Raw genomic sequence first — 12,045 nt, forward strand, 5'->3', positions numbered from 1 at the left:
GGCCTTCTGTGTCCCTTTCCTTCCTTCCCCTCCCCCCAATATGTCCTTAGGAATTAACTCTGGACAGGTATATTTACTTGCCTCTTTAACTCTTTCCAGAAGATCCTTTGAGATCTTTTTTGTAGATCCTCAATGACCCTATTTTAGATCTGTACCTCAGTTTGTAAACCAAATGCCTTATGGCAACATGTTAACTTTCCTCATTTTTGTTTTTCTTTAAAAGCTGAAAAATATGTGTCTCTTAGTTTGGGGCTGGCTCTGAGGTCCAAAGAATATTTTTGAAATCTTCCAGTTGAGGTTCTTCTGCAGACACCATCTCATTTACAAGTTGTAGGGCCTACTCTTCATGAGAAAGGTGTTCTCCACACCACACCCTTTTACAGATCTATTTAAGAGAAACTTTCTAAATTTGATGCTTTAGAGTAAAACTTAAAGTAGCAGCAGACTGTGGACCACAGTTATTTTTGTTTTCGGGTTTTTTTTTCCTGGGGGATGGCAGGGTAATTGGGGTTAAGTGACTTCCAGGGTCACACAGCTAATACATGTGTCAAGTGTCTGAGGCTGCATTTGAACTCAGGTCCTACTGACTCCAGGGCCAGTCCTCTACTCAATGCACCACACCTAGCTGCCCCCAACAGTTCTTTTTTAATACTTATTTTAAAAAATTCTGAAATCTTAAGGTCTAAAGTCAATATTTAACAAAAGAGGTCTTGATGAAACTCTCACTGTTGGAGAGAGAAAAGATAAACTTCACTAGCAATTTTGCTCCAAGCAACATGGAACCCTCATTCAAAGTACCAAATAACCTTCGTAGAATCAAGGCATTATCTCCTGTCAAAAAGGGATAATAGGACAGGAATGCTGAAAACGCCAGCTCAGGATAAAGACAAGCATTGATTATGCTATATTGTAATACTACTAAGGCTATTGAACTGAACCTTTAAATATCATTTATGTTAAAATAGTAAGCACTATTTAGAGCATCAGCTGAATACTATCACTCAGATTCTATTCAATTCAGATTTGGTGATTGTACACTAAATTTGCGTGGCGGGGTAAAGAATTAAGTATAGTCTCAAAGGAGCTTAACTAGAACAGTGAAAGCTTTCACACTTTTGTGTACATATATAAACATTCTTCAATAATCCCAATTATTACCAGATATGTCCTACATGTAGACTTTTTCAAAGATGTTCTGAGCTCTTTTGCTCACCTCTGTTTCAATTACAGATGACCTCTAAGTTCCCTTCCTCTCTAAATAGTTTCCTATGAACTAAATTGATTTGGAACTGACTTATGCAATAAAATGTTTTTAAAATTAACCTCGTTCATTTTTAAAGTCTCGAATCAAGATTTTTTCAATATATGGATCTTAACAGAAAATATTTTCCCTTTGCTACAGCTAGCAAGTTTTTTGAGTGTAAAAAGAAGATTTATTCTTTAATTGTAACTTGGAGTAGATGTTTTTGAGACACCTTCCAACTCTGAGATTCCCTGGGGTGGTTTGTTTTTTTTTTTTTGATTCCCAAACTAAGTATTTCAGTGTTTTTTAAAAGAAAGAAGTTACTTTATGAAAAGAAATCATAATAGCCTTAAATCATTATGTCATTCTTTTTTGAGTAAAGAGATATGCCAGGTAAGCAGTTGCTGGGAAAGGTGAAAATGCAGTAGAGATGTTGGATACTCAGTGGAACCTTGGGATATAGATTTTTTGCAATCGTTGTAGATTGACTGGAAAACCAATTTTCGTTTTTTTTCCCCCTTATTTCCTTAACTTTCTCCAGTCAGAAGGCAACTAGACGGCACACTAGAGCTGGAGTCAGGAAGTCCTGAGTTCAAATCCTTCCTCTTACATGAGCTGTGTCAGCTTCTGGGCTTCAGTTTCCTCATTTGTCAGAAAGGGTGTAATAACAGCACCTAACCTCCCAGAGTGGTTGTAAAAATCAAAATATTTGGGGCTTTGCAAACTTTATAAGCTGTATTTTTAAAGCTATTATGATTATTATTAATTGTTAATTATATTTAAAATAAAATACAATAGTGTATTTTTCTTTTATTTGGAAAAGTAATTTGACCCAAGAAAACTTAATTACATTTCACTGCCTTTTTGGGAATCCAGGATCCCAAGAGTTTGGTGGCTTTACTTGGAGGTAGATATTGAACAACTTAATTGAGAATAAGCAACTCTGCATTTAGCTTTCCATTTGCATTTGACTGTCTATCATTCTTTCCATTTTCCCTCTGTGTGTGTATGCCCCCATTCAACTGTGTGCCACAAATTATTGAGTTCTTCAGCAGAGCTGTCAGGCTGGTTTGTTTTCACTTGACTGATGCCTTAGGAGCACGCTGAACTGTAGGTATTTGATCTGAAATTCTTAGAGTATCTCTTTAAATTGTTCTAGTCAGGTCTCTTGCCACTTATCCTTATGTGCTAGAGGGGACTGGTTCTTTAAAAGTTAAATGGGGGCAAGTAGTCAAGCACATGAATGTTTTGATGAGGTCCATACTTTGTAATCTGCTAGACTTGAATAACATAAATAAAGAACACAAAGTTAACAAAGTAACGTAAAGAAAAGTCAGATCTTACTTTTTTGAAAAAAAACAAAAAATGCTGTTCAATCAGAGATTCTTAACCTGAGGTCCCACAGACACCCCACCCTTACCTTGCAGAGGGAATTACATATTTATTTTCACTAACCTCTAACTGAAATTTAGTATTTCCTTCAATTCTGAATGAAAAAAAAAAAACTCCAGAACTTAATCTGAAGAGTCTATACAGAAGAAAGGGTTAAAAATTCTTGGTATAAAAAATGCAAAAAGAGGGGATTAGAAGAAAGAGAATAAGTATCATGATTTCATGTGCAATTATTGGTTGTAAAATTATAAAGGAAATAAACTAGAAGTGTGAAAAAATATACTCTAGAATTTTTTGTTAGCTATGTGACCATAGGCAACTCACTTAACCTCTATCAACCTCTATTTCCTAATCTGAAAAAGAAAATTGGGAGTGATTATGCTAGTAGTACTTACTTCCCTGGGGTGTTGAGACTCCAATGAAATAATTTATGTAATTGAAAATGTTAAAGTCTCACATAAATCTCAGTTATTATTAGATGAAGTGATTTCCTAACTTCTCTTTCTTTCTGGTTTAGATTGATGAACAAATTGAAAGCATGTTCAATTCAAAGAAGAGAGTTAAAGACATGGCAGCCCCTGGAACTTCTAGTGTCCCTGCTCCAACTGCTGGAAATGCAGAAAAGCTGGAGATTGCAAAGAGGCTGGCTCTGAGAATCAACGCCCAGAAGAATTTGGGAGCCGAGGCTCAGGTATTAAGTGGTTTGTTCAGTGCCTCAGCTCCTTACTTTCTAAACCATTTAAAAAATGCTGAATTATATAGCTATATTTTAATATCTAATTACTATAACTATTACTTAATTTGTAGGGAGTTTCTTTAACTCTTTGTTTTCCAATGTAGTTACTTATATAATGATACCTGTTGTGGAATACCTAACTCATCATCTCTGTAACGGATTATGGCATCTGTAAGGAATGTACTGGTTGATAACACAAACATCATAGAAAAATGTTTCTGAATAACATTGCATATAGCATGTTTTTCGTGGGTGACTTTATAATAATGTTTAATAGTCTTTATTATGTTAATAATTTTTTAATCAAGTATGTGAACTTTAGTAGCATTCCCAAAGAATGGTTTGTTAGTTTCTCCAATATTCTGAAGACTTCAGGTAAGTCAAGTCAGTTACTGTAAAATCATTGTTGGTTGGGGTGGTTCTCCAGGGGGTTGTGGTGGTACAAATTTTCTAATTTAAATGAACTTCTGGGCACTAGTAGAATCTACTCCATATGTAAGTAACTTAGAAAAGGTAAGGAAGTGAATATCGCTTGTGTGTCAGTAGCATTTTTATTTAGAAGCCTTTCTCCAAAATAGAGGAGGCACATTGAAACGAAATGTGTGTTCCTGTGTAGTTGTCAAATCTATAGCATGCTCATTTGTACTTATGAGGAGGACTTAGTTTGGTAGAGAAGGAAGCATTTGGGGCTTTGAAGTGGGTTATGAAAGAAGAATTTCCGGTGGGGTCCGCGGGCCGATTCCTCCATTAGTCCGTGATTTGATTGTAGCCCTTCTTTAATTACAGGATGTAATGCAACAGGCTACCAATGCAATCCTGAGGGGGGGTACTATTCTGGCCCCCACTGTATCTGCAAAAACCATTGCAGAACAGCTTGCCGAAAAGATCAATGCCAAGCTCAATTACGTGCCTATAGAGAAACAAGAGGAAGAAAGGCAGGATGGTGGGCAGAGTGAATCTTTTAAGAGATATGAGGAAGAATTGGAGATCAATGATTTCCCACAGGTGAGCGACAGATCTCTTTTGTCCCATTTTAAATGACTGTCATGGATCTCCTTCACCTGAATCCTGGTGAGTCCGAGTTGCCAGTTACCGTGATTTGTCTGACAAAAAAGTTTTCTCATCTCTTTTATTTCTACCACTGGAATCACGGCCAGTTGAAGAATGTTTCAGGTGGCTCAGTATATTTATCCTCCTGATGGTTGCTCGTTCAAAAGCAAAAACACCCTTACTTGATAAACATGCATATTTTCAAAGCTGATTTCACTTTCTGATGCGATCTAAAAAATTAGAAAGTGAGAAAAATGGAAATATTATTATGAATGCACTTCATATATATATATATACACACACACACACACACACACACACACACACACACACACACACAGAGACTGCTTGGGAACATAATCTTTTTAATTCTGATATCTTATAATGTGCTATAATAAAACTGTTCTTTTATGTTATTTGATGTGTTGTTTATCATGTCCCTGAACTTTTTTCCTAGTATAAAATAGCCTCTTCTCCCTTTTTCTTTCGTAGACTGCAAGGTGGAAAGTTACTTCTAAGGAAGCTCTGCAGAGGATCAGTGAATATTCTGAAGCTGCTATTACAATTAGAGGAACATATTTTCCTCCTGGCAAAGAGCCCAAGGAAGGAGAGCGAAAAATTTACCTGGCAATTGAAAGTATGTACTTGAGAAATTATTAGACTACCTGAGTTTGATCATTGTTAAATGCAAATTGTTGGGAGTAGATAGACACAGTAGTAGGGTCAAAGCCAATAGGAGATTAGGGAATTGTGGGGTCCTTTTTTCCCTATGCCACAAGAAACCTTTTTTTCTCCCTCATCTGCAAATGGGAAACTTAAGGTACGTTTGAATGATTTAAAGCCTTTTGGTTTAAAAGCAGTCATAAGTGCCAAGGAGTAGAATCTATGCTTTAAGACCTTTATTTCTAATACTGTCAGATTATAGCCATGACAATAGATCAGTATTTGTGTCTCCATTTGAGAAATAGGCCACAGAGATGGACAACAGATAGTTCAAGTGGGGTAGCCTGTTTTGTCTAGGCCTATAGAGCCTAACACATTTGGAGATGTAAATTTTCTTGTGAGTATTCTAATGATCTGTCACATTAGGGAGAAAAAAACTCTGAATTGTATTTGCAGAAGTTTCTTTTGTAAGGATTATACCCATGATCTATTTTTAATCATTTTGATAAAAATTTGATTTTTTCGTAGGAGCAACAACTTTCTTGTTGCATAAATAGCCATGGTAAGAGGTTGCTGTGATGTAGGCTAAGCTGTAAGGTCATCTTCACTGAATATGGCTTATGCTAGCTACACATAGAGAATTGTGGCTTATCCAGTGTCACTTCAGTACAGTCAAATTGAAATATGGGCACAGCAGATCAGAATGTTTTTGAGTCATATATATTGTCTTATCTGGGACTGAGGAAGTTTTCTGTCTGCCGAGAAAATGAGGACCAAAGAGTTGATAAACATTATGTAGAGCTAAAGCCACTAACTAGTTCCAGAAATCATTTGGCCTTACAAAGTTTTCTTTGTGAAGCTTTTTTTGTGTGGCTGATGTTTCATTTGAACTGAAATGCCTTTTTATTATATAGCCAAGGCAGATAAATGACCCAATGGATAGACCACTGGGGCTGAGTTAGGAAGACTTGAGTTCAGATCCACTCTCAGACACTTAATAGTTGTGTGTCTGTGAGCAGACTGTTTTCTGTCAGCTTCAGTTTTCTCAACTGTAAAAATAGGGATAAAATAGCTTCTACCTTATAGGGTTGTTGCAAAAGTAAAATAAGATATTTGTTAAGCTTTTCAAACAATTCCTGGCACAGAGTAGGTACTTGATAAATGCTTGTTCCCTCCTCCCAAGGAACCACACCATGTTTTCAGAAGGGTCTGGAGAACATAAACTCTCTACACCTCTCCCCTTTTCTTTTGTGTGAGTCCTTTTGGCAAGATACTGGAAAATGGTGGTCCCAGCCAAAAGCCTGTGATTATCTTTCAAAGTTTCTGTCCGTTTTTTTCCCTTGTGGATTTTACTCAGTCTTGCAGGGCAAGTTATTCTTGGTTGTAAGCCTTTATTGCTTTCTAGCAATTTAGCAATAGTATTCAGGATTTTTTTTTCTTTATTGTAGTTTTACCATAATTTTGTGTGATTCTGAAGGAAATCTTTTGATACTCAAGCTCTTTCTTTCTGGATGATTATAATATTTTTTCTTTGATTAGAAATGCTGGGTTTTGGCTGTAATATTGCTGTTTTCAGTTTGGGGTTTCTTAGGTGATTAGGAGGTGATTGGTATGTAATTTCTACTTTTGCTTTGCCCTCTGATTCCAGTAGATGTGGGCAATTTTCTTTTTTGATTTCTTGAAGTAGATTATCCAGGATTTTTATTTGTTCATGATTTTCTTGGAGTCTGGTGATTCTTAAATTATCTCTTTTTGATCTATTTTCCAGGTCAGATTTTAAAAATTAAATAGCAGGTGCATTACAATTTCTTACATTCTTTCATTTTCTTTGTTCAGATATTTCTTGTTGAGTCTTACCCCTTATTGAAACTTCCTTATTTTTATCAAAGCTACTTTAATTCTTCCACTCTCCCAGGTTTATAACCTTATTGTTATTCTCAAGTCCTCATTGAGATTTTTCATAGTGTGGCCCCCTCTCTCTGATCTCACAGGCTTCAGGTCTTATTTATTGGGGTTTGGGCTGGCTTTCCTCACTACAGAGAAATTGTACATCAGCATCTGGGCTTGTCTGGAAATTACATAATCTAGAAACTGCTGGCCAGTGAGTACTTGAGTGACATACAGATAAATAATATGCTGTTGAAAGGTTGTTAATATTTTACTTTTACCCAATCATTTTCACTGAGTGTGATTTTGTTGTTTTGATGAAATGTCAGTGGAAAAGATATAAATATTTCCTTAGAGTAGAAATCTTCCCAACTATAGATGGTTCCTTTTCTCCTGCATTGTCATCCTTTGTTATTCTCTTTGCATTTAGTAAAGTACTAACCAGCCTTAATTTGTCACAAAATATGACCTCAGCAATAATATTTAAAAGCCTGTAATTTAAAACTTCTTTTATGGATGACCCTCCATTAGGCAGCCATTGAAAGCTTCCCTTGGCATTTATGTGGAGTGCCTGAAATTGACCTGCAGTATGTATCTATAAACATCATGTGTGATTCTAACAATATATTTGCCACTCATCTTCCTAGGTGCCAATGAACTGGCTGTGCAGAAGGCAAAGGCAGAAATTACTAGGCTTATAAAAGAAGAACTTATCAGACTGGTAAGTAAAAATCTTTTGGGTGGTTTGTATTAACTGCGTTTAGAAAAAGCAGTGCTTTCAAAGGCATTGTATCCCTAGCTAGAACTTTTGAATATTTATTTAGAAAATTAACAGTGCGATCCACATCCATTTGAAAAATTCATTTTTGCTTTCTTCCAAGTATGTGTTATCGGACTTTTCAACTCAAATATCCCATATGCAGCACTCTTGTGAGGCACAAAAAGTACTGTTCACTACACAAAGTTAATGGAAGAAATTACACAGAATGCCACAGGAGGAAATAACCTTAAAGTTAGATCCTAAGCTACTTTTCCACCTGTATCTGGCATTAAAAAAAAAGACATCTTCTTAAGTGAATGAAAGAAGCAGTGTGGCATAAGGAGTAGCCAGAGCGCCTAGGTTCAAATTCTGCCTCTAACACATACTAGCTGTGTGAGCCTAGACAAGTCACTTAATTTCTTAGTGCTCTAGGCAACTCTTTAAGACTGTTAGTTTCAGAGAAGGTGCTGACCTGCATTGGTAGAGGAATTTTCTTTATCTGGAAGTTCTCTATACCAATGAAAAATTAGAGATCCTTATCCTATCTTAAATGTATATCAGCATCTTGGCGTATCTATTAATTGGATATGTAGAAACCACTGGTGAATAACTAGTTGAGTGACATACAGGTAAATAATAGGCTCTTGAAAGATTGCTAATATTTTACTTATACCCAATAAAGTTAGTATTTTCTCCATTCATGGTTAGATTATTTAGATGAAATATTAAGTGGAAAAGATGTAAAAAAATCATCTAATTGAATGGAAGTTTATTATTTTAAAATTTTGCTATCGAATTTATATAGAGGGTGATGTTCGGTTTGGTGGGGGTATTTTCTTGCTCTCTCTGACCTTGACAATTCTTTTAATTACAGCAAAATTCATATCAACCAACAAATAAAGGAAGATATAAAGTTTTATAAACATCTGGAGAAAACCTCTTTACCAGTTGCTGGTGTGTGAAACTTTGTGGCTTCTCTTGTCTTTGGAGTTTACAGTATATTGTAAATTAAGATTTTTAAAAATTTTGTCTTGCTGATTTTTTTATACGAGAAAAACCAGTATTTGCTTTAAAAAAAAAAATCTTTGTCCGCTCCCCTAAGATGAAAGGACCTAGAACAAACTTGTTTGCAGAGTATGATTTCCTTTAGAACAATATTTATATGCTTACAGGTATAGAAATATGGATTAAGTAGATTTTAATCCTGACAGATTTAAGACTTGTAACTTAATACATATGGAAGATTTGGACATTTCATTGGAAATTAGTAACGTACACTTTTAACTTTGTTTTTTGGAGTAATTCACATTACTAACTTACAATGAAATGTTGACTTATTTCCTAAACAAAGGGTAACATTCTCTTTCTTGTCTTGTTTTTGCCTTTCTTGGCAAATCTAATTGGCATACATCAAAGAATATGAACTAGAAATGAAGTCGTTATCCTCAAATATTTAGTATATGGGTTCAGAGTCTTTGGTTTTAACTTTTAGAATAGCAAAATGGATAACAGTTTGAACTGCTTTGTGTTTTTTGTACAAATTAAAACTATGTGTAGCATTAATAGTTTTTTTCTCTATGTGTAAAAGAATTTTAACATTTGATTTTAGAACGCCCTTTAATCTGTGAATTAAATTTTTTACATCCCTACAGACAATTGATTTTTATAACCAAATCTATAAAGAGTAAGATTTTTCCCAACTCTGTAATAGTTTGATTATATATCTCTACATTTGATATATACAGACACCCTCAGTACTAGATTGCCCTTATTAGAATGTATACTGCTTTTCTTTAAAATTATGGAGCAAAATTATGACCTAGCATTCATCTTAAAGCTTGGCCTCTCTTCAGGGAAACCAACTGCTTATTTCTTGGATTAGTCATAAATGTATTTGTTTTTTAGCCCTCAGATGACATAAATTCCTGGATCTGGAGCTTCCATGGTGTTCTTCTGGTTTAGGCTGTGAAATTTTGATCACCCAGGGGCCTATCTGTACTTAGTACAAGTCTTTCAAATTAAGACACTGTCTGAATGGAGAGAGATTTTCAGGAATTGAATGCTTTGGTAGAAGATTTTTATTAATTAAGAGACAAAAATCCTCTTTACTTGAGTGAAGGACAGTTTAAAAAATAATACACTGTAAATAGTATCACAAACTCAGTTTCTTAACAGTATGTTAAATAGCTTTAAGTGTCAGAGGATGTGAAACCATTACTACTTCAGGGTAGCATTTTTATCTGAAAAGTTGTCACCTAGAAATTAATATGTTTCCAGTTCCACCTTGTCCATTGTTTTCTTGGTGACAGATTAAAGAACCACATATTATGTGTACAACAATACACAAGCAAAACAGATAATTTCAAATTTCAGCCATCTCTTACATCTCTTTCTCTTAAGATTATTTATTTACTTATTTTCTTCAGTCTGTGATGGTTTATGCTTCCTTTTGACAGTGTATTTCCATCCTACACACTTGACAATTGGTGCTGCTTTCAACCAGCATCAGTCACTTTGGTGTTGAGACTTTTTTTTTTTAATCATTTTAAGAACTCTGTTCATGTTTGTCATGCTAGTTATCAAGAGAAGCCATGCTAGAAATATTATTTTGTTCAGAAAGCAAACTATGTTAGCTCATTGTTCCTAGTGTCACACTGGCACGGTTGGATTTTTAAGATTTGGATGATGTACAGACTTTAACTTTTTTTTATGCGATATATCAATATTTGTTCCTATGTTTTCTAAATTCCTCCAAAAATAAAATAATAAAATAAGTGTGCTTTTTTCTTTAAATCATCTTTGTTCATTAGTTTTCCACTGTATTTTACTTTTATAATTTTTATTCTTTTAGACAAGTGAGAAAAGTAATGTCTTTTGAAAAAACTCTCCATCAAATGTTACCTGAAGCAAAGTATGGCCCTTCATTTTCATGGGTATCTTGGGCCTCTTGGAATTTAATGAAGCGGTGCAAAAATCCACCTTTGCAGAGTAAGGAATGAAGGAAGCACTGAAAAAGAACTGGCAGGGGGGGCGCGCGGCAGGCGGGGTTAGTGTATTTCAAGCTCAGTATGAAACAAGTATTTGGCAGCCAAAAAATCAGCTAATTTGATTTTAGGCTACATTAAGCTAGTTATACTGTCCAAGACTAGGGCGTTGGTATTCCCACTCTCCTCTCCCCTGGTGAGATTGTATCGGGATAATTCAGTTCCAATTAAGAAGGCCTTGGATAAACTGGAAGGGCATCAAGAAGAGGATTGTCAGGGTGGTCAAGAGCCTTGAGTTCATACCACATAAGAACTGGTTAAGAAACTGAGTATAATCAGCTTGGGTGGGGCGGGGAAGGGTCCAAGATCTTTGTCTTTGAGTATTTGGAGAGCTGTTAAATAGAGCAGGTAAGACTGGCCCCTGAGAGCAGATGGAAGTTGCCTAGGGACAGGCTTGATGGAAAATCATCCCACCAATAAGAGCTATTCAAAATAGAATGAACTGCCCCTGAAGGTGGTGGGGTTCTTGGACCTCACTGATGATTTTCAAACCAAATCCGGTTGGCCATTTTATGACAAATGTTGTAGAGGGTGTTGTAGAGGGTATACTTTTTCAGGTATGGCTTGGAGCTGATGACCTCAGATCCCTTTCAGCTATGAGATCCTCTGATTGAATCTGCACATAGAAAAATGCCATGAAAGATAATTCCTACATACTGAGATCATTCTGCTTCATTGGATATGGGCAGAAAATTTATTAAAATCGTTTTTATACTCAGTTTTATGTCAGTGATGTCAAGGTGTATTGCAACTAATCTGTTGCATGAGATAGTCACAAAACACCTATATAACATGTCAACTATGGTGCATTTCATTTTTTGGGTTAAAGTGCTCCTGCATAGAAGGAAAAACAGAATAGGGAATAGCTAGCCCTCAATTGAGGGTGAGGCACCTACAATGAAATTGCAGTTAGGTAACCTTTAGGGTCAGTGTCTAACTCCAAGCGTATCACAGGAAGCATTGGTTCTATGTAGGTAACTTTAAGCTCTAAAATTCCTTAATCCTCTAGAAAGCCTTCAGTATCTGAAGTATGCAGTCTAATACAGAAGCTACCGCGCTCATTTCGGAGAACTTTGTGCGTATTAAGTACAAGGGTTCATAACCTTTTATTTTGCATTGACAGTCTGGTGAAGCTCGTCAAGCCCCCTCTCCCCTACATATAGAAAGGCATTTGGTTATCCAGGCAGGATGTTGTAACTCGTGTTGTCTTCAGAAATCCATCTAATCAGAAGGGCCCTTTCTCCATGTTGCTGGCAATGTGTGTGTCCTT

At 35.8% G+C, this 12,045-nt stretch overlaps 1 protein-coding gene across 1 annotated transcript in view; it reads left to right on the forward strand.

Annotated features, from left to right (window-relative positions):
• Positions 1-10,524, forward strand: part of DDX46 (DEAD-box helicase 46) — a 60,106-nt gene extending 49,582 nt beyond the window's left edge. Inside the window, exons 19-23 of the mRNA XM_036749456.1 lie at positions 3,153-3,326; positions 4,158-4,376; positions 4,914-5,058; positions 7,619-7,692; positions 8,606-10,524. Of these exons, the coding sequence (XP_036605351.1) occupies positions 3,153-3,326; positions 4,158-4,376; positions 4,914-5,058; positions 7,619-7,692; positions 8,606-8,653 (660 nt within the window). The 3' untranslated portion in view covers positions 8,654-10,524. The remainder of the gene's footprint in view (positions 1-3,152; positions 3,327-4,157; positions 4,377-4,913; positions 5,059-7,618; positions 7,693-8,605) is intronic.
• The last annotated feature ends 1,521 nt before the right edge of the window (positions 10,525-12,045 follow it).

Source organism: Trichosurus vulpecula, chromosome 3, assembly GCF_011100635.1.
Source record: "Trichosurus vulpecula isolate mTriVul1 chromosome 3, mTriVul1.pri, whole genome shotgun sequence".
NCBI lineage: Eukaryota > Metazoa > Chordata > Mammalia > Diprotodontia > Phalangeridae > Trichosurus > Trichosurus vulpecula.